We start from the raw sequence: 19,773 nt of genomic DNA, 5'->3' as shown, positions 1-19,773 counted from the left end.
GTTCCATTAAAAACGTCACCAACTGTTGTAATTAAATATCAATAACTGGTATAATTAACCAGCACCAACAGCTGTAATTAAACATTATTGTTGTAATTAAATATCAGTAATTAGTATATTTAAGAATCAGGAACGGGTGTAATTAAACAGTATTAATGTTTAAATATTAAACTGAAATTAGCTTCATAAACAGATTTTTGAAACACTGTTTTCTTAATATGATTGAACATATACAACAGGTGGAGGTCAAAGGAGGAGAAAAACACTCTGAGCTGCCCCCTTCAGTCCACCCAGCCACATGCACAAACACACACACTGTTATGGAACTGGATCTCATGGTCACATGAACGTCTCTATAGACTTCAGTTGTGCAACAGCAGAAACAGAGAGCCTGTTTCACCACTGCTGGACCTACCAAAGACCCAGTTCTGTTCAAGAGCAAGTTCTGGACAGTCTGAGTGGAGCTCTGACTCAGGGATGATGTTTAACTGGAGCGAGGAGTGGAACCTGTCTTTTGCTGGCTGTGGATTCAGGAGTGTTTACTATCTGGGAGCTCTGAGCTGCTTTCTGGACCGGGTCCCTCAGCTGGTCCATGGAGCAACCAGAATCTGCGGCGCCTCATCGGGGTGTCTGGTGGCTGCAGCTGTAACTGTTGGGATTCCCATCGGTGAGGTCTGTGGGAAAGATCTGCTGATCCAGATCAACGTTGGTGGGAATGTCAACCAAGGAAACTTTTGTCAAGCAATTAAACTTTTATCTCAGCAATATACTTATAATATACAGTATACTTATAATGTATACTTGTCAATAGTTACATAGGTAGGAAAGCTAAAGGTGTTTTGTAAATAAACATGGTAAAGTTCAGGGTTACTTTATCTCACAGCTTACCATATATTGATAGTAAAGACAGCAAGTTCATTGACACAGAGTTTGTGTGTGTGTGTGTGGGGGGTGGGGGGGGGGGGGTGGCAGGGTTGGGAGTTTGAACAATCTACAGCAGTTTAAATAAGGTGTGTTAGAACCAGCTGGTATTTACAAAAGTATTTTTCTTTCTTTGTCACTTTTCTTTTACCACACAAACTGAAGTCAAAATTTAGGCTGGGGGAACAAAGCTGGTGAGGACCTGCTATTTCCAGGTTTACACCAATGAAGGCTGATAAATGGGTGTGTGAGAGATTGATGTCAAGGTCTGAACAATAAAAACAATATTTATCATGATGCAACATGATAACAAGAAAAAAGTGATTAAAAGCAGAAAGTAAAATGACATGTCCAGGTTCTGTCCAACAGCTGAACGACAGCAGATCTCAGGTCAGCTGATGACCTTTGCTATGATGCCTCTCAGATCACTTCTGTGCTGATGTGTTAAATCTGGCGAGGAAGGTGAGGAAACAGCCTCTGGGAGTCTTCCACCCGGGGTTCAGCTTGCTGCAGGTGGTCCAGGACTCCCTCCTGGAGAAGCTGCCAGCCGACGCTCACCTGCGGGCATCCGGGCGGCTCTGCGTGTCCCTCACCAGACTGGCTGATGGGAAAAATGTGCTGGTGTCGCAATTTGACAGCAGAGAGGAGCTCATTCAGGTCAAGTATCAATCAATCAAGCTTTATTTATATAGCGTCTTTTATAATCAGAATTGTTTTAAGGCGCTTTCCAGAATCCGAGGGCCTAACCCCAGACAAGCAACTGTGGCAAGGTAAAACTCCCCTTTAACAGGAAGAAACCTTGAGCAGGACCGGGCTCATGTAGTGGGACCCTCCTGCTGATGGCCGGCTGGGTAGAGAGAGAGGAGAAGGGGGAGGACAGGTAGAGGATAGAATAGGGAGGAGAGGACAGGAAAGGAGAGGAGACCATGACCTAGTGGGGTGACAGAGGCCTGTCAGGTGATCATGTTTCCAGACCCCGGCAGCCTTGGCCTATAGCAGCATAGCTAATGATTAGACGACCCCCTGAGTATGATAATTTGTCTGTCTATGATAGTAAGTGGAACTACAGAGCTAGTAACAATAAGCTTTTTCAAAGAGGTAGGTTTTAAGCGTAATCTTAAAAGTAGCGATGGAGTCAGCCTCCCGTACCTGGTTCCATAGCAGGGGGACCTGGTAGCTAAATGCTCGGCATTGTACCCCTAGAAACTCTGGGGACCACAAGTAGACCAACATTCTGAGAGCGGAGAGGTCTATTGGGCTGGTAAGGTGTCACTAGTGTTACGAGCGGTTGTATTAGGACCCGAAAGCAGGCAGGACACAGTGGCGTATCGTCTTCCGAGGAGTTTTATTTATGTTCACAGAAAATCGTGCAACTCAAAAGGCGTGGAGACCACGACTCAGTTCTTAACCCAAACAGAAAAATGAAAACTTACAACAAAAAATCCCTAGCGGGGTCAAAAGCAGTCCACGAAGGGAATAGATAAACGATTGTCCGAGGAACGGGTTCAAAAGTAATCCACGAAGGAAAACGTCTTTACGATAGTCCAATTGGGTGTAGCCGGGGTTTTCCGAAACAGACAAAACACGCCAACGCTGGCCACCCGTGAGAACAGTCCATAAATGGGTGGCTTGATTACCGATAGTCTGCAGGTGCACCAGTCCCCGGCACCACCTGCGGCTGAGGCATGGCTCCACCACGCCCCCCGCAGGAGAAAACCTGCAAAAGAGTTCCCACAAACTGGGAACCTGACAACTAGCTCCTCCAGGTAGGATGGAGCTAGGCCTCTGAAAGTGTGTCAAAAGAAGGGTTTTGAAAATTATTCTAAATTTAACGGGCAGCCAATGAAGAGAGGCCAGTACAGGAGTGATGTGATCTCATTTGTCAATACCTGTCAGAACTATGGCTGCAGCATTTTGGATCAGCTGGAGGCTTCTTAAAGAGTTGTTTGAACACCCTGATAATAAGGAATTACAATAGTCCAGCCTGAAAGCAAAAAATGCATGGACTAACTTTTTTGCCGTGTCAGTAGTTTCCTGATCTTTGTGATGTTCCTCAAGTGAAAAAAGGCACTTCTAGAGACTGTTTTAATGTGTGAGTTGAAGGATAGGTTTTGGTCAAAAGTTACTCCTAGATTCCTCACAGAGAGACTAGATGTTAATGAGATACCATCTAGAGTGATCATGTGATCTAATCTATCCCTGAGAGGTTCAGGACCAAACACCATGACCTCAGTTTTTCCTGGGTTAAGGAGGAGGAAATTTGAAGACATCCAGGACTTTATGTCTTTAAGACAGGTCTGGAGCTTCACTAACTTCTCTGTCTCCTCTGGTTTCATGGATAAATAAAGCTGAGTGTCATTAGCATAACAATGAAAATGTATCCCATGCTGCCGAATAATGTTCCCTAAGGGAAGCATGTACAAGGTGAAGAGGATTGGTCCAAGTACAGAACCTTGAGGAACTCCATGGCTAACCCTACTGTATGAGGAGGGAACACCATGGACATGAGCAAACTGGCATCTATCAGATAAATATGATTTAAACCAGTCTAGTGCTGTCCCTTTAATCCCAATCACATGTTCCAGTCTCTGTAACAGGATGCTGTGATCAACTGTATCAAAAGCAGCACTGAGATCCAGCAGAACCAGCATAGAGACCAGTCCATGATCTGAAGCTATGAGAAGATCATTAGTAACTTTAAGAAGTGCCGTTTCTGTGCTGTGATGAGCTCTAAAGCCTGACTGAAACATCTCAAACAGGCTGTTCCTCTGCAGGTGCTCCAGTAACTGAGTCACCACCACCTTCTCAAGAACTTTAGTGATAAAAGGAAGGTTGGATATCGACCTATAGTTTGCTAAGACATCAGGATCCAGTGATGGTTTTTTAAGCAACGGCTTAATCACTGCCACCTTGTAGGGCCGGGGTACATAACCTGTCACTAAAGAACCATTGATCTGGTCCAGGATAGAACTGCCTATCAATGGTAAAACATCCTTCAACAGGTGTGTTGGGATGGGATCTAAAAGGCACGTGGTGGACTTGGATTTCTGAATTAACGATGATGCTTCAGAAAAATATATAGGGCTGAAGGAGTTTAAGGGCTCGTTGGAGAACCTGTATGTTCCAAGTCAGCACATCTGGTGATGGTCCAGTTGTTGGGATGGCCTCGTTAGCTTTTTCTCTGATAGCTAGAACTTTATCAGTGAAGAAGCTCATGAAGTCTTCACCACGAAGGGAAGAAGGGATACGTGGATCTAAAACACTGTGACTCTTGGTTAATTTGGCCACAGTGCTGAAAAGAAACCTGGGGTTATTCTTATTTTCCTCAATTAAAGAAGAAAAATAAGCTGTTCTAGCCTTACGGAGGGCCTTTTTGTAAACTAATAGACAGTCTTTCCAGGCTGCATGATAGCTGTCAATTTTACAAGAATGCCACTTCCTTTCTAGTCTGTGCGCTTTCTGCTTGAGGGTCTTGATATGTGAATTATACCAGGGGGCACACCTCCTCTGTTTTACTATTTTCTTTTTCAGGGGGGCAACAGAATCAAGCGTGATTCTCAGTGAGGTTGCTGCACCTACAGCAATAGAGTCAACCTCAGCAGGGCTAAGATTATAATGACTGATCCCTGGGGAAACACACAGTGGTCCTGGGATTAGCACAGGGATCACTTCCTTAAACTTAGCTACAGCATTATCTGAAAGACATCTGCTATAGTAAGACTGTGCTCTGAGGATAGAAGAATCCTTAATCATAAATGCAAAAGTGATCAAAGAATGATCTGACAGGAGTGGGTTCTGAGGGAACACTGACACATGTTCTACCTCAACACCATAATTCAGAACTAGATCTAGGGTGTGGTTGAAGCTATGAGTTGGTTGGTTTATCTGCTGGAGGAAACCAACTGACTCAAGTAATGAAATGAAGCCATTTCTAAAGCTGTCATTTACAACGTCTACATGGATATTAAAGTCTCCAATGATAATGACTTTGTCCGTTCTAAGGACCAAGTCAGATAAGAAATCAGAGAACTCAGACAGGAACTCTGAATGCGGCCCAGCAGGGGGCCGATATACAACTACAAACAGAAGTGGCTTTTCTTCCTTCCAGTTCAGATGGGTGATGCCAAGAGTCAGGCTTTCAAATGAACTGGAGCCATATTTTGGTCTAGGATTAATTAATAACTTTGAGTGATAGATTGCTGCCACTCCCCCTCCTCGACCAGTAACACGTGGAATATGATAATTAAGATGGGTAGGAGGAGTAGATTCATTTAAGCTCACATACTCCTCCTCCTGAAGCCAGGTCTCAGTAAGACAAAATAAATCAATGTGATGATCCGCTATCAGTCGTGCACTAACAGGGATTTACACAAAAGAGATCTAATATTTAACAGTCCACATTTAATTGTGACATTAGTTTCTCCAAGTTGTGCTTTGGTATTAATTTTAATAAGACTATGGTGATTGACCGCTCCCCTGCTCTGTGCTTGGTGAATTTTTAACCGTGGAACAGAGACTACCTCTATAGTGTTAAATATATTATTGTTGGTGGATGAGGGTTCTATGGAAGCAGCAGAGAGGTGTGTAAGACTACAACTCTGCATCCTGGTCTGGACCCTGGATTGTCAGGTCACTTTGGGTCTAATAAAATTAGCCAAATTACTAGAAATGAGAGAGGCACCATCCCGTGTGGGATGGACACCGTCTCTCCTAATCAGACCAGGTTTTCCCCAAAAAGTGCTCCAATTGTCTATAAAGGCCACCTGGTTTTCGGGGCAGCACCGTGACAACATGCGACTAAACATTTCATCGCTGGCCAGATTGGGGAGGGGACCAGAGAATGCTATGGAGTCCGACATCGTTTTTCCGTAGTTGCACACCGACTATATTAATTTTGGTGACCTCCGACTGACGAAGCCGGGTGTCGTTTGCTCCGACGTGAATAACTTTATCAAATTTACATTTACGTCTCGCCAGCAGCTTTAAATTGGCTTGTAAGTCGCCCGCTCTGGCCCCCGGAATCTACTTGAGTCTCAGATAGTCCAATGGTAAAATGGAAACATCAGTCCCAGTAAAATTAGTCCGTTGTGTCCTGCAGGTTCTCATTTGCAGCTGTTTCTTCCCCGTCTACTGTGGTTTCATTCCTCCCTCGTACCGGGGGGAGGTAAGTACACACTCTCCTCCTTCAAATCTGAATAGAAATACTAACAATCCAGCAGCTACCAGAGGAACCAGTGACAATCTGAGCTGTTGCTTGTAATCTGAATATCTCAGCTGTTCCTGGATGGGGCCCTCAGCAACAACCTGCCACTGGTGGAGCAGAGGAACACCATCACTATGGCTCCGTTCTCAGGTGAAACTGACATCTGCCCTAAAGACGACGCCTTCAACCCCATCCAGGTGCACTGCTGCAGTATGAGCATCCAGGTCAACACCAGGAACGTCCATCGGGTCTGCACGTCATTTCTCCCTCCAACTATCCAGGTGACTCCACCAGCACATTCCCTTTTCTAAACTGTCAGCTGATTCAACAGCAGGTAAAATCCATCACGTGTTCCTGACAGAACCTGGCTGAGATCTGCCACAGTGGCTATGTGGATGCTCTCCGATTCCTCAGAGATCAAGGTGAGCTCTTCCCATCCTGTTCTTCATTGAAGACAAGGGGTCCAATGCAGGAGGTTTCTCTCTCTGACAGATCTGATCACAGCACAACTCCATCAGCCCCTTAGACTGGACCAGAGCGCAGTCAGATCCTGCTGTGGTCCACAGCCTCCTCAGGATGATCACAGCTGGCTGAACCCAAAGGTCATGGAGAACCTCCCAGTCAGCTTCCAGACAGGTGAGGTGGGCAAAAGATGGTCAGATGTGTCTGTAACAGCCTGCTGAACCACAAGAATGGTGGTGTGTCTGTGTGTGCATGTGTGAGACAGTGCTGTGTGCAGCCTGCAGGGTCAGTCATGATGGTGCTGGGTTCCCCTGTGTGGAGCTGTTGATGTACCTGCTGACCCTCCTGCTACTGCCTCTTGAACTGAGCTTCTTCTTAATCAAAAGGTTCTCAACTCATCCTACTCTTCTTGGCTGAAAGAACAGCAAACACCAACTGTTCTCAGATTTGCTGTTTTCTCCTGACAGCATGACGTCATCAGGTTGTGCAGTGATTGGCCGACTCGTCAGTCAAATAAGGAGTCAGTCAGGAAGCTGCAGATCTATGGCTGTTCAAGGGTAAACAACAATAACAACAAACAATCTGACATAACTGAGGGTGTTGAAGACACAATAGTCTGAAGTTACCGAAGGTTACAGTTTTACAATTGACTATTGTACGTTAAATATTTCAATTGAAAATTTTAAATTGTGATACATTTGTGAATTAAGAAAAGATAATGCAATAAGTGATGAATGAATCATGTGACTGTGATCCCATTTTTGGTCAGACAATCGAGTTCTGCAAACAACTGAATCCCAAAATTTTGTGGAAAATCTGCATGAATCAAGCAGAAGAATCACTTTTTTCTTCTTCTATTGTTCATCTCCAGCTCAGCGCTACAGAGCCACGACAGCTGTAACCTAGACCCATTCACCGGTTCAGGTCTGAGTGTTGCCCATAATGAGAAGTTTGCAGCACTGACGTTAAACTATAGAAATAAATGGAATCATGTTGCTGGAAGCTGAACATTCCCAACAGGAGCTGCCTCAACTTGTTTACTATTTGTTCCATATATTAAGTTATTTTACATTTATAAGGTAAAATCAGTCAATAAAGTCTGAGCTTGCTTAGTGTTGGTGAACTTTGAGTGATGGGCTGTTTAACACAAAAACTCAAATAAATTAATGACTTGGATCCCTTTCAAAGTCAAACTGATACTGATTCATTTGTGAGTGTCAATAAAAATGTAGCTTTTCACAGACAGATCACAGGACAGGACAGAACAGGGCAGGGCAGGAAGCCCCTAAATTCTCAGTCACTCTGCTTCAATTTTAACTGGAACATCTGGTCTCTACAACAGCTAAAAAAAACAGAACATTTGGAATTTTTATTGCTCAACAGAATTTACAGAACATTTTGGGAGAAACACGATTTCAGACATTGCTGCCAGGTGGAAAATTCCCAGTTCAGCATCAAATAAAAGAAGGATTTTTCATCCCTACTTGATCTACCTGCACATTTACATGCAGAATTCTAACTTCTGCAAATTTGTGGACATTTAGCCCAAATAGGCAGCTCAATAACAGGAAAAGGAATAACAGAATATTTTAAAATGGACTATTGTTCAAATATATGAACATAATTCTAAAATAACTACAAAAAATAGAAAACAGATAAAATCCTGTAATTTCATAGCACCATGACAGACGAGTGTGATGATCAGTCAAGCTGATCTAAAACCATAATCTGCTGACACGGCAGCAGATGAAGTCCTGCAGCTCTGCAGTCCAGCATCTGGACACATGACCTCCTGCAAGAACAGCCAGGCATCAAAGTCCCTGATTTCACGAATTTAAAATAAGACATTAAGCAAGCAGAAAGTAATAAAACGCAGACAGAATCTTCTGCAGCCACTAAAAAAGCTGTCCAGGCTCCTCCTATACGCCACCGTCCTGTTGCCCCTCGCTGATGTCTGGTATCTGATCTGTATACGACTGTGTCATCCACTGTCCGTCCGGGAGTTGACGTCCTTCTGTGCAGGATGCATCCTCCTGCTGAGGGCCATCTGCAGACAGACCAAACACGGATTGCCTCATGCGTCTCCATTAACCCCCCCACAGAGGATGTACATTATAAGTGCTTAGCGGCCTGTGAGGACCTCGCCACATTCGTTCCTCACGTCGCCTCTCTCTTGACCTTTGACCCCATGGGCTTCCTCAGCTTTAGATCTTTGCCTTCAGGACAACAAACTATGACTCAGGTGTCTATGTGTCGGTCTCTCTCTTTTACCCATCTGTCCATCAGTAGCCTCCTCCTGTCCCCCATACCAGCCTGGTCCTGCTGAAGGTTTCTTACCGTTACAGGTTCTGGGCTCCTCCAAGGCATCATATTTACTAGTTTGAAAGGCTCCACAGCGTTTTGAGCTAGAAGCTGGAGGTTAAAAGCCGTTTCATTCTTTTGTGATGTGATAAACTGTAAACATCAGTTCTACGGACAGGACACACATCCACAGCCATCATCAATAAGAGAACGCTTCTTTACAGTGTCTTTACATGCAGTGTGTAGCTGCATTGCGGGATTTGTAGTGTGTGTGTGTGTGTGTGGGGGGGGGGGGGGGGGGGGGGGGGGGGTAGCCACTGTACTGCAGAGTGTCGCAGACAGTGGTTGGCAGATGTGCTCTTGAACATTACCTGAGGGTTCACCTGAGGAGAACGTGCATTGACCGTTAACCTGGCTCTGGCCTTCTTTAGCTCCGCCCTCTGCATAAGCCCCCGCATAGGCGTCTTCATATCCAGGATCATACTGTTCCTCCTTTATGGCCATCTTCTTGGCATCCTCTGTTGGAAATAATCACCAGGTTGTATGATGACTTAAGTGACACTACGACCTCCAGGAGGGTCCGAGGATGACTCAACTCACCTTTGGCCAAGTCCAGGTCAAAGGAGTACGCCACCTCCTCGATCTCAGGCCTCCGTTCAACACCCTTCAGCTGGTCCCTCAGCTCACGCAGCTTGATGTAAAAGTGGACTTTATCCTGAGCACGAGGGAACTGAGCACAGCGAGCGCTGGATGAAGGCATCAGGAACAGAGCCTGCAGGAGCATCACAATCAGAATCCTTCTGGTACCGAAACGGGTCCAACAGAACACAACTCACCACATCACAGTCGGGGATCTTGTGAGGCTGTAACCCAAATTCAAGCTTCTGGGGTTTCTTACCAAAGAGTTCTCTACAGAACATTTCATAAATACCTGCCAAAAGAATCAGGAAGAATTAAACTAAAGCTTTTCAGTTTCAATGGATTCTGTTGTACAAACTTCTTACATTTGCCATTGAAAACTGCAATAAGAGGCTTGAATTTCTTCAGCTTCTCCACAAGAATTTTGCCTCCTTCACGTAATTCTTTACTGTTGAGTGAGAAAAATATTAAACGAGGAAAACAAAACTGTAATGGCAAAGTTTAAAGTTGTTTAGTATCGTGTAATTATCAGTATCTTCAGACCAAAACTTGATGCTCATTTTCTCAGGTTGCACAGATGTTTGTATTACGCAAAAAGATGTTGCAATTAAAATAAAACCCAATTATAGACACTATTTTAGTAAAGCAAAAAGAGCCTGCCATTACAAAAGACAACCACTGGGGGCAGTAGTTTACTAGTAATAACATAATTAAACCAGTAATAACATTGATTGATCAAAAAAGTTTAGGTTTAAACCTCAAATCCCGATTTATAACACTAAAATTAAGAGTTTACATTGTCAAACATTCCCATAAAAATGCACAATTTTAATGCATTTTAAGTAAATTCAAGCCTTTGTGGTTTCTAAATTGAAAGCGGTTGGTTTCCAAGAGGTTGGTTTACCCACCTTGAGAGGTCCTTGCTGCCAGGTGTTGCCCTGGCCACCATGTTTGTGAAGCCCATCCTGTACTTGGTGGGCAGGGTGGTGTCGTGCATGTGGTTAAGCTGCTCCTCAGTGAATCCAGACAGAAACAGACATTTCCCTGAAACCACAATAGAATCGGGTCAGTTTCTTTCATCTTTTTTTATTGGACTACATAAATCTGTGCTGTCACATGACTTACAAAAATGATTCCCAGGTCCTGGAAACCACCGTCCAATATAAGCAGCCATCAGTCCTGGATTAATTCCAATCTGAAAGCAAAGAGTTCTTTATTACAGATCCACCAACACTGCTGTTTCTTCCATGAAAGAGAGAGGAACCTTACAATGACATAGTCCAGGTTGTGGTCTAGCAGGTCTGGCAGCGTTTTCTTCATCACTTCCTCCTCCGACATCCCTTTGAAGCGGTCAACTTTTCTCTTTACCTTCTTGAAGTTCTCATCGATCTTTTCCTGTCTGCCATCGGCTGCGGTATCAGTGGCCTTCTTGGGTTTAGGACCAGGTTTGGCCTTAGGTGCGTTTGGGTCCTTGGGTGGTTTTGGAGCTTTGGGGACTTTAGGGGGTTTGGGTTCCTTGGGGACTTTAGGGGGCTTGGGTTCCTTGGGGACTTTAGGGGGCTTGGGTTCCTTGGGTTGGGCTGCTCTTGCTCTCTTTCTGGCTGCAGCTAAAGGAAAAAACAGTCAGATCAGGAGAGTTTCTTCATGTCACAATGAAACAGCCTTCACATGGTAAGATTTATGTCATATAAGAAGCCAACAGTACGTTTGGTTGGTTCTGCAGCTTCCTGCTCGTTTGCCATGGCCTCTGGATTAAACATGTTTAGCAGGGCACCTGTGGGGCCCTCTGGGTTGTGGAAGTGAGGGGTGGGATAAGCACCGGAATACTGAGCTTGAAGAGCCTGAAACTGCTGAGCAGACTGAACCCTGCAGAGAAGAATTATTGAAAAACCTTCATATAAAACACTCACATGGCTTCATTCAAAACACCCACATTTTAGTGATCACAGCCCCTGAAAGCGTTTGTGACACCCTTACAGGCTGGTAATGTTCAGACAGGCATCCTGCTGACAAACAGGTGAAAACAACATATTGAGCTTTAATACACTGATCGAAGTGAGAACATTAACGTACAGTATTAAAAACATCAACTTCTCTCATCACTAAGTCTTTTGAGCTTTCTTGTGACTACATAGATTAGATTAGATTAGATTCAACTTTATTGTTATTGCACATGTACAGGTACAGAGCAACAAAATGCAGTTTAGCATCTAACCAGAAGTGCAAAAGACAGATAGACCGACCACTGATGAAGATACTCTGGGGAGACCACAGGAAGGGAGCCATTCTGCCTCTCCTCCATCTTTAGGATGCTTGGACTTAAGTAGATCAGTTGATCATTTAGATCAGTTCAGGTGTTGAAACATCAGCTGCTGGATTTTCTTGTGATTAAGAAGCAGATATCTGAATGAAAATCGGTCAAAACCACTGAAAGAGTCAGAAGAAATAAAAAGTCAACATTCAAACCATGTTTAAAAAGTTCATGCGCCGAACTTCTTTCATAAAATCCCCGATTATTTTGACATTCGTTGGTTCCATTTAAACAACGAATACAAGAATTTTAAAGATCGCCCAAAAGAAAAACAGCTCCAACCTTTAAAGGACACATAACAGATGAAGAACATGCATCAGACAAACTTGAAACACAACACCTCAGTTTTGGACTAGTAACTTTATAATAATAAACTGTTCCATTTATTTAACCGATGATCTATCACAGACTCAGCTAATATTAGCCGAATGCTAGTGGTTTAGCTAACTAGCAGGGATGAATGGCTTCGCTTCCAGTGCGACTCCGCTTAAATAAACGCTTTCAACTTTGGCATCAGACCAAATATGGAACGAACCTGTTGTCGATAAGACTAGTCTCTACTGGGGATAAAACGCTTCAGTTTCCTCTCAGATTGCCTTCACAACTCACAACACTCGAACAGCAAAAGGCAACAAAGACGTGACAGTACTGCCGGGCTAGTGTGGACGCCGAAAGGCCTCATGTCGGAGAGGTGAAAAATAAATATCTTAGATCAAAGATCAACACTTCTAATTTAGATAGCAATTTTACAATACATATAATACAATGGTATTGTGTCTCATTGTCATTTGATGGATGAAATTAAATATATGAAGCCCATTGTGTCAAATAAAACCAAAATCTCTGACGTTCGTCCCCTCTGTCTCAACAATGGTACGAGCCGCTCGTCTTTTAAACCCGGCAGTCACATTATTGGCTAGTTGTGGGAAGTTGAAATTCTTTTATTTTCAGTTTATTCCACGCAGGTGATATTTAATATTTGTTGTTACAAAGAATACATTCAACATTAAATGCAATTATTTTCACATACAAAACCAGCCGTAAAAATATAATAAATGACAGTAAAATTGCAATCCGAGGTAGAAATTGAGTCCTCTGGAAATCCTAGAAGAGATGTTTTTGTTGAACTGTTCATATCTGCAAAATACCAGGAAAGACATTATCCCACATGCATCAGCCAGCAAACAATGACACAGAGAATAACATCATTCTCAGTCAGTTGCTCTGTGAAGGTGTAAATTCATCATCAGTGAATGCTGGCCTATCTCAGTATACGTGTGTCCTCCGGCTGTTCTCCTCCCCAGCTCAGGAGGAGGCGAGGCGCTGCTGCCCGCTGCAGCTCTCATACTCAGGATCTTCCTGCTCCTCTTTGATGGCCATCCTCTTGCCATCTTCTGCAGACAGAAGCAGCATTGCAGCCTTGAAAATGTCAGACCTACAGGCACTGGAGAAGGTGAGGGCTGTTTACCTTTGGCAAGCTGCAGGTCGAAGGAGTACTGTGTCTCCTGCACGTCGCTCCTTGGAGCCACACCCTTCATTTGGTCCCGCAGCTCCTTCAGCTTGATGTAGAAATGAACTTTATCTTGTGCACGCGGGAACTGTGCACAGCGGGGACTAGACGAGGGCATCAGATAGCACACCTGAGGAGGAGAACCTGTAGTCAGAACCTCAATCATGTCTCAGACCATTGAAAAAGCACCTGAACGCACTGTCTCAGTATCCGGAATTCTGTAGGGCTGCAGGCCGAAGTCCAGGTTTTTAGCTTTCACACCAAATGTTTCTTTGCAGAAGATCTCATAAATTCCTGCACATAAAAAAACTTTAGCCAGCTGTTGAACAAAAACAGCCATCATTAATATTTACATAAAAACTCCACCTTTTCCATTAAATGCCGCAATTAAAGGTTTGTATTTCTGCAACTTTGCCAGCAACTGTCGACCTCCTTCACGAATCTCCTTACTGGCATAAAAATAATTTTAATCTTAAAACATTAGGTGTATAAATCCTGCACATTTTAAATATGTTTGATGATGTGTGTCCCCAGCATCCACACCCACTTGGACAAGTCCTTGCTGCCCGGTGTGGTTCTCTCCACCATGTTGGTGAAACCGATGCCATAGATCTCTGGAAGACTCTGGTCATGTGAGTAATTCAGCTGTTTTTCTGTGAACCCTGACAGAAAGAGACATTTCCCTGAACAGATACAAGTACACGTATTAACAAGCAGCAGGGCAGCATGAACAGGGAGAGGAGGTGAACCTACAGAAATGGTTTCCAGGGTTGGGGTAATGGTGCCCTTTGTAGGCTGACAGCAGTCCTGGGTTGATCCCAATCTGAGAGGGGTGGGGGACAGGAGTCATGTTACAATGACAACACGTGGAAGACAGTTATCAATCATCAACAGTTTAATTTATCTAAATAAAATGACTGACGATCAGAATGTCGAGGTTTGGAGCAATGACGTCTGGCAGCGTCCGGGCCATGACCTCATCGACCGACATGCCATCAAATCGGTTCAGAACTCTCTTGGCCTTTTTGGAAGCTTCGACCTCGGTTCTCTGTCTCTGCTCTGTTTCAACACACTTAGCAGGTCGGCCTCTCTTCTTCTTCGTGGGTGTCACGTCTAGCTCAGCAAGACAGAAGGTGGAGGATGAGCCCTCTTACACAAATCAAATGTTTTAATTCGGATTTTTATTGTGTGATGGGGACAAAAGTGTGACCAAAAATCATAAACTAAATCACTTAAAGTCAGAAACAGATTATGCTGCAGCTGAGGTTTAACCAGACATCCATGTTCACACCTGGAGGTGGAGCAGCAGGTGGAGGCTCGGGGAGAATGCTCCCTGCTACAGGTTGAGGGAGCCGCTGCTGAGCTGGATGATGGTGCTGGAGAGAAGGGTGATGGACTGGATTCTGATAAGCTGGTTCTGTTGAATAATTCTGATAGGCCTGTTCTAAGAGATGATGATTACAGGATGATTCCCATGGGTGGTTCTGATCGGCATGGTTCCTACTGTGGTACTGATAGGCTGCTTCTGTGAGGTGGTTCTGATCATCAGACACCTGGTGTCCAGACATGACAGGTCCATCCCGTGGAATGACTGTACTGGGATACGACAAGACATACTGGTTTTCAGGTTGCTCCTGGCTGGGCTGATACCTATAGAAGATAAGGAGGAGAAGATTTGGATATTTGAATGCAACAAATAACAAATACTGAATGGAAAATAACCATGAATTCTACTGCTGTCGATTCAATTCCGCTTTTCAGCAGACTGAAAATATTTGGGAGCAAATTATCCAATATGTACATTATATATACATGAACATTATGATGTAAAAACACGTAAATGCATAAAGGTCCACGCAGCTGAAACTGTTTATAACCAAAGCCACCAACAGGAATTTTCCTCCATTTTCCACCATGTAAACTGATATAGTTATTTGTAATAACCGGTTTATTAATTAGGCTTCACGAATGCGACGTTAAGACAAATTCGTCGGATAGCAGTAAGCTAACAACATTACAACGGTTTTACATTAATGAAACGTATGGGCGACATACCTGTCATACATTTTGCTCTTTGTTTATTATATGTATACGTAGAAATCTATATATAAAATAATCGGCGAGTACTCCAAAACACAAAGACAATTTCAATAATTGAGGCAGTGAACAATCAATAAAGTTCAAGATGAAAAAAAAAACGGTGACTATTCCTCTAGCGAATCCTGCTGGTCTGGAGAGGTTTAACACACACACACACACACACACACACACACACACACGCACACACACACACACACACACACACACACACACACACACACACACACACACATATATATATATATAAACTTTAAAGTGCTGCGTGGCGTGAATAAACTGTAACATATGTGTTAAGATATATATTTTTTAAAATCATAAAAATGCATATCCTGAAATAAATCCATGTTAAATCTGCTTTCTTAACGACATCCTACAACATACCACTAGGTGGGCTAAATAACAATAGCGCCGTTAGATCATAGAAGAAGATGTTACCAAAGATCGCATATTCCCTCAAAACGGATTACTCTGTGTTGCGCAAAATAAAATAATAGCCTACTCCTCCTTTAATTGTAGTACAGTAGCTACTCTTTCTTCTCTTTTTGGGGAAACCATATTGACTACGTTTAAGTAATATCGAGTAATTTATTTATTAAAACTATGAGCTCTCTCAACTGATAAATATTCGGATTGGAAAAAGAACATTCTGATATGAAGAAATCAAACTGAGGTCAGTAACAACTTACCGTTTTGTTGTAGTGCTGCAAACACGAGCAGAGTGAGACGTCTAGAAAAACTATCTTTGTGTTAGCTAACAAAATGATCTGTGTCTCAGTGACAGACGAAAAGACAAGTTATTAAATCGTTGTAAACACCAGAAGGTAATTCTTCATTAGAGTAACAATCCTGTTACAATAAGGTAGTCTTTCATTTTCTCTCACGTCAGTCTGTCAGTTGAGTGAATTTGATGCTAACACTCTCGTTCTGCTGTAGCTGTACTTCACTGTTAAAGCTTGTTATAATTAATTTACTTGCATGATCTATGCCTATTCTCTCTTCTACATGCCCCCCCCCCCTTCTCTTCCCTCTACCCAGCCGGCCATCAGCAGTAGGGTCGCCCTACATGAGCCTGGTCATGCTCAAGGTTTCTTCCCGTTAAAGGGGAGTTTTTCCTTGCCACTGTTGCTTGTTGGGGGTCAGGCCCTGGAATTCTGTAAAGCACCGAGAGACAATTTTGACTGTAACAGACGCTATATAAATAAAGAATGATTAATTGATTTAAAAGCACTGCACTTAACCAAAGACACAGGTATTTAATACTGTTCTGTTTGCTTTCTTATCCTTCTAAGGAGAGAGGCAACATCACTGCCCTTGTTCCGGTCACCTTTCGAGATGCCCTCAGGTGTGTCGTGGCCCCGGTACATTAGGATGTTGGGGTCCAGTGTTTTGGCCATGTTTGCAGGAGCTCAGCTTGTCCACTTGTACTACCTGCCAGATCTGGTGTGGGAACTGTCAACTGTAATGTTGTGTTTCTCTCAGTTGTTCTCTACACTCATTGGTTTTGGCTGTCTTGTTGTTCGACTTTCTTCTTTTCTTTTCCGGTTATTTGCCAGAGTATTCCAGAGGTCCCACCAAAACCAGGTGAGCTGCAAACTGAGCTGCTTGGATACAAACTGCGAGCAGAAGCTGCAGCTCTGCAGCAGAAGGTCGACTCGCGATGACATTACAGCCCACCACTGCTGTCACGGACTCCCGCGGCTGCTCCCTGTTAACCAGGAGGGGCTGAAGTTCTGATGTTCATCTGCTGAGGACACTTTTGGAGGACACAAAAAACTTTTCAGAATGTAAAATATGAGGAATTCATGATTTTTTTCTCTGCTGGGCTAACAATAAAACACGAGGGCAATAAAAAGAACATCTTTGTAGATTCTCAATCATCCAGGTCATTGTTATCCAAAGTAAGATTTCTTTGTTAACTGGACTGGGTTTTTTTCTCTCTTGAAGGCTTTTCACCTCTCCAAAAGGCTTCTTCAGTTCTGAAGTCTCTGAGGGAAGAACTTGAAAATGTAGACCTTGTGGACCATTAGCATTCTAATGATCCAGGTGGTCACCTGAGAGTCATCAGCAGGGTTGTTCATCTAGTTTCCGTTTGTGTGCCTCCTCTTTGTCTGCTGGGTCACATGGTGGTGAATCACCAGGTCTCCTGAAACAGTGTGAACTTTTAGATTGTTGTTGGAAGGAAAGGAGGACCGCATTGTATGTAAATGATAGGAAGTCCCTTAGACCACCACTTCTGTTTAAGGATGGTTTTTCCAATTTGACATGGATGGCTTCCTTGACTGGAGTCTTGTAAAAATTCAGGAGAATCCTCAAGAAACAGGAACAGGAACTTTTTTTTTATCTGGAGAGAAGGCGAAACGTCTTCAAGAGAAAACACAAAAAACAGCCCAGTCGACAGAAATCATACCTTGGATAATGAAAATTTCTCAAAGAGGTTAATGACAAAAAAAATATGATTTTGTGATCGGAAGTTATACATTAATTTTAATGAATTTTCATGGAAATGTTTAGAATGGAAGGAAGAGCTGATTAAAGTTTGGCAATGTCTGAGATTCTGGAGAGACCTTGATCTTTCAAAGATTAAGGTCAAGGGGCTTTGATCATGAATTTGATCAAGTTTTATAATTTTGTATTACTACTGCCTGTATATTTACATGTATATACTATACTAGTTTTAATGTGTGAATAGATTTTTTTTAATGTTAACTCAAATCCAATAGTATACAAGACAGTAAAGCTATAATCAGAAAGTTGGTTATTATTTTAAAAGCTTCGCCGTTTTCTAAAGCTACGTTAGTTTATGTCACGTGTGCAAGCTGAGACGTAACCTACAACTCGCGCCTGTGCATCGTAGCAACGAGATCAAGCTACAGGCTTGGCTCGGTGATGAAGACGTCCTGGTTGTGAACACATGAAGATGGCGACGCCGCGAGAAAAAGATGCTACAGATTATCTTCAGAAACACAGAATCATGGAGCTCCTGGAGAACCTGAACAGCCTGCTGTTCTTCTACCGACCCGGTTCATGGTTACCCCCTTTTACACCTCAAACACCGAAGTTAATTGTTAACAAGCTAGCTGGAATACTTTGCTAATACTCTCAATGTAACAAAAATATGAAGTTATTTTGCAATATCACGTTTTAGTCAGATTTTAACATAATCGAAATTTCACTTAAAGCTATTCTGCATCGGTGAGATTTTAAAGTTCAAACATTTAAATCGAGTCTTTTGTGTTTGGTACAAAAAGGTTGTTTTCAATTGTATTTTAATCTGCTTGAATAGCTGGCAAATTAAACGTTTAAGGGTAAAACTTTTCCCCCACTAGTCTTTTGCTTAAAACCATTTTTTGGGGGGATTTTTTTTAAGTCTTCCAAAGTTGTAAATAGCAAGTGTTGCAATGTCTGACCTTACATTTGGTCATCTAAATAATTCATTTAATAAATGGTGTTTAAATAACCAACTTGTCACTGAGTATAATTGTCTTTGTGTGTTTAAGAGAATCCAAGAGCATTTCTGGTGGAACAGCTGAAGCAGCTTAAGGTTTCCCAACAGTGCGGCAGCTCAGGACCAAATCTGTTCAGCAATGATGACCTTGACACAATCTTTGGGATTCTGGACCCCAACAATCAAAACTACATCACTGGTGCCCAGTACAGGCAGGGTAGGTGTGGACCAAAACAGATTTAACAGGTCTGCAGCTCCTTTCATTGATTTTACATGATCTCATCTTTTCCTTAGCTCTGAGCACACTGGGTATCAGAGAGGTCAATGAGTATCCTGATGGCTTTAATGAGGACAGAATCTCACGGGAAACCTTCAAAAGTGAAGCGTAAGAGTAGCTGATGACGCAAACTTCTCTTTGCAACATCAACGCTTTTAGAGTTACTTTGTCGCACATGTCTTTTTTTTTTTGCTTTGTCTCAGGATTGAAGGTCTGCACCGAAGTTCAACCACATACAAATGATGAAGCTTTTTCTCTCTGCTAAACTGCAAACTTCCAGCAGCCAAACCAAACAGTCAAAGATTCAAACACAAGTCCTGTTTTTTTATCTTTCAACATAACACAAGTTCAATAAAACCAGAAGAACCTTTAAAAATAATGTTATGGCAAAGACAATGTTGTGTTTGTTGAATAAAAGAAATACTTTAGGTTGTGTATGGTCTGTCTCAGCTATGGTGACCAGATATGTTGACAGTGGCCAGGGACGACCACAGGGGCCCTACTGAGGACCCTGTGTTCTTTCACAACCAGGTTATAGACGAGATGTGGAGAAGACCCAGAGGGGAGCCCCAATTTAGCTGCTCCCCCAGTATCTGGACCTTAT

At 43.0% G+C, this 19,773-nt stretch overlaps 4 protein-coding genes across 15 annotated transcripts; 2 read left to right on the top strand and 2 right to left on the bottom strand.

Annotated features, from left to right (window-relative positions):
• Nucleotides 1–314: 314 nt before the first annotated feature.
• On the top strand, nt 315–7,783 carry LOC101066877 (patatin-like phospholipase domain-containing protein 2). Of its 3 annotated transcripts, XM_029841979.1 has the most exons (10): nt 529–667; nt 1,087–1,164; nt 1,346–1,578; nt 6,020–6,085; nt 6,196–6,405; nt 6,486–6,546; nt 6,617–6,760; nt 6,852–6,972; nt 7,054–7,143; nt 7,458–7,783. In XM_029841979.1, exons 2-10 carry the CDS (start codon nt 1,161–1,163, stop codon nt 7,591–7,593), a joined length of 1,065 nt encoding a protein of 354 aa, XP_029697839.1. In that variant the 5' UTR covers nt 529–667; nt 1,087–1,160; the 3' UTR covers nt 7,594–7,783. The 3 variants fall into 3 exon arrangements, with proteins under 3 accessions (XP_029697838.1, XP_011605438.2, XP_029697839.1); XM_029841978.1 differs by lacking the exon at nt 1,087–1,164 and having other exon boundaries at nt 315–667; nt 6,864–6,972; XM_011607136.2 differs by lacking the exon at nt 1,087–1,164 and having other exon boundaries at nt 315–667.
• A 153-nt stretch (nt 7,784–7,936) lies between these two features.
• tdg.1 (thymine DNA glycosylase, tandem duplicate 1) lies at nt 7,937–12,584 on the bottom strand. 7 transcript variants are annotated; one of them, XM_029841974.1, is made up of 13 exons: nt 12,373–12,584; nt 11,993–12,119; nt 11,770–11,907; nt 11,460–11,529; nt 11,232–11,392; nt 10,796–11,133; nt 10,652–10,721; nt 10,435–10,570; nt 9,892–9,974; nt 9,724–9,818; nt 9,488–9,659; nt 9,259–9,405; nt 7,937–8,633 (listed from the first exon to the last, which is right to left on the bottom strand). In XM_029841974.1, the coding sequence occupies exons 3-13, from the start codon at nt 11,810–11,812 to the stop codon at nt 8,506–8,508; spliced, it is 1,443 nt and encodes a 480-aa protein (XP_029697834.1). In that variant the 5' UTR covers nt 11,813–11,907; nt 11,993–12,119; nt 12,373–12,584; the 3' UTR covers nt 7,937–8,505. The 7 variants fall into 7 exon arrangements, with proteins under 7 accessions (XP_029697834.1, XP_011605352.1, XP_011605353.1 ...); XM_011607050.2 differs by lacking the exon at nt 11,993–12,119 and having other exon boundaries at nt 11,770–11,929; nt 12,373–12,583; XM_011607051.2 differs by lacking the exon at nt 11,993–12,119 and having other exon boundaries at nt 12,373–12,583.
• A 176-nt stretch (nt 12,585–12,760) lies between these two features.
• tdg.2 (thymine DNA glycosylase, tandem duplicate 2) lies at nt 12,761–15,565 on the bottom strand. Of its 3 annotated transcripts, XM_029841980.1 has the most exons (10): nt 15,403–15,562; nt 14,639–14,997; nt 14,270–14,460; nt 14,101–14,170; nt 13,895–14,030; nt 13,714–13,796; nt 13,547–13,641; nt 13,306–13,477; nt 13,099–13,231; nt 12,761–12,974 (listed from the first exon to the last, which is right to left on the bottom strand). In XM_029841980.1, the coding sequence occupies exons 1-9, from the start codon at nt 15,411–15,413 to the stop codon at nt 13,143–13,145; spliced, it is 1,206 nt and encodes a 401-aa protein (XP_029697840.1). In that variant the 5' UTR covers nt 15,414–15,562; the 3' UTR covers nt 12,761–12,974; nt 13,099–13,142. The 3 variants fall into 3 exon arrangements, with proteins under 3 accessions (XP_029697840.1, XP_011605357.2, XP_011605356.2); XM_011607055.2 differs by having other exon boundaries at nt 12,761–13,231; nt 13,895–14,009; nt 15,403–15,565; XM_011607054.2 differs by having other exon boundaries at nt 12,761–13,231.
• A 585-nt stretch (nt 15,566–16,150) lies between these two features.
• efcab10 (EF-hand calcium binding domain 10) lies at nt 16,151–19,569 on the top strand. 2 transcript variants are annotated; one of them, XR_003889522.1, is made up of 6 exons: nt 16,151–16,306; nt 16,737–16,887; nt 17,001–18,467; nt 18,945–19,109; nt 19,187–19,277; nt 19,373–19,545. XR_003889522.1 is itself a non-coding variant. In XM_003967239.3 (4 exons), exons 1-4 carry the CDS (start codon nt 18,359–18,361, stop codon nt 19,410–19,412), a joined length of 405 nt encoding a protein of 134 aa, XP_003967288.2. In that variant the 5' UTR covers nt 18,212–18,358; the 3' UTR covers nt 19,413–19,569. The 2 variants fall into 2 exon arrangements, 1 of the variants encoding a protein (XP_003967288.2); XM_003967239.3 differs by lacking the exons at nt 16,151–16,306; nt 16,737–16,887 and having other exon boundaries at nt 18,212–18,467; nt 19,373–19,569.
• The last annotated feature ends 204 nt before the right edge of the window (nt 19,570–19,773 follow it).

The sequence above is a fragment of the Takifugu rubripes genome, chromosome 9 (genome assembly GCF_901000725.2).
Source record: "Takifugu rubripes chromosome 9, fTakRub1.2, whole genome shotgun sequence".
In the NCBI taxonomy this organism is placed as follows: domain Eukaryota; kingdom Metazoa; phylum Chordata; class Actinopteri; order Tetraodontiformes; family Tetraodontidae; genus Takifugu; species Takifugu rubripes.
The sequence above is the reverse complement of the archived record's forward strand: the minus strand, read 5'-3'. Positions and strand labels throughout refer to the sequence as shown.

Excerpts from the sequence above, each read along its gene's own strand:
- LOC101066877 (XM_011607136.2), top strand. The coding sequence starts at position 478 with ATGATGTTTAACTGGAGCGAGGAGTGGAACCTGTCTTTTGCTGGCTGT. Across the intron at positions 6,086-6,195 it reads CTCCCTCGTACCGGGGGGAG|CTGTTCCTGGATGGGGCCCT; the intron begins GTAAGTACACAC and ends TGAATATCTCAG. Across the intron at positions 7,144-7,457 it reads AGATCTATGGCTGTTCAAGG|CTCAGCGCTACAGAGCCACG; the intron begins GTAAACAACAAT and ends GTTCATCTCCAG.
- tdg.1 (XM_029841974.1), bottom strand. The coding sequence starts at position 11,812 with ATGGCTCCCTTCCTGTGGTCTCCCCAGAGTATCTTCATCAGTG. Across the intron at positions 11,530-11,769 it reads CCAGAGTATCTTCATCAGTG|GATGCCTGTCTGAACATTAC; the intron begins GTCGGTCTATCT and ends GTTTGTCAGCAG. Across the intron at positions 8,634-9,258 it reads CTCCTCAGGTGAACCCTCAG|ATGGCCCTCAGCAGGAGGAT; the intron begins GTAATGTTCAAG and ends GTCTGTCTGCAG.
- tdg.2 (XM_011607054.2), bottom strand. Across the intron at positions 14,171-14,269 it reads CAAACCTCGACATTCTGATC|ATTGGGATCAACCCAGGACT; the intron begins GTCAGTCATTTT and ends CACCCCTCTCAG. Across the intron at positions 14,031-14,100 it reads CAACCCTGGAAACCATTTCT|GGAAATGTCTCTTTCTGTCA; the intron begins GTAGGTTCACCT and ends GTATCTGTTCAG.
- efcab10 (XM_003967239.3), top strand. The coding sequence starts at position 18,359 with ATGAAGATGGCGACGCCGCGAGAAAAAGATGCTACAGATTATCTTCAG. Across the intron at positions 19,110-19,186 it reads TGGTGCCCAGTACAGGCAGG|CTCTGAGCACACTGGGTATC; the intron begins GTAGGTGTGGAC and ends TCTTTTCCTTAG. Across the intron at positions 19,278-19,372 it reads GAAACCTTCAAAAGTGAAGC|GATTGAAGGTCTGCACCGAA; the intron begins GTAAGAGTAGCT and ends GCTTTGTCTCAG.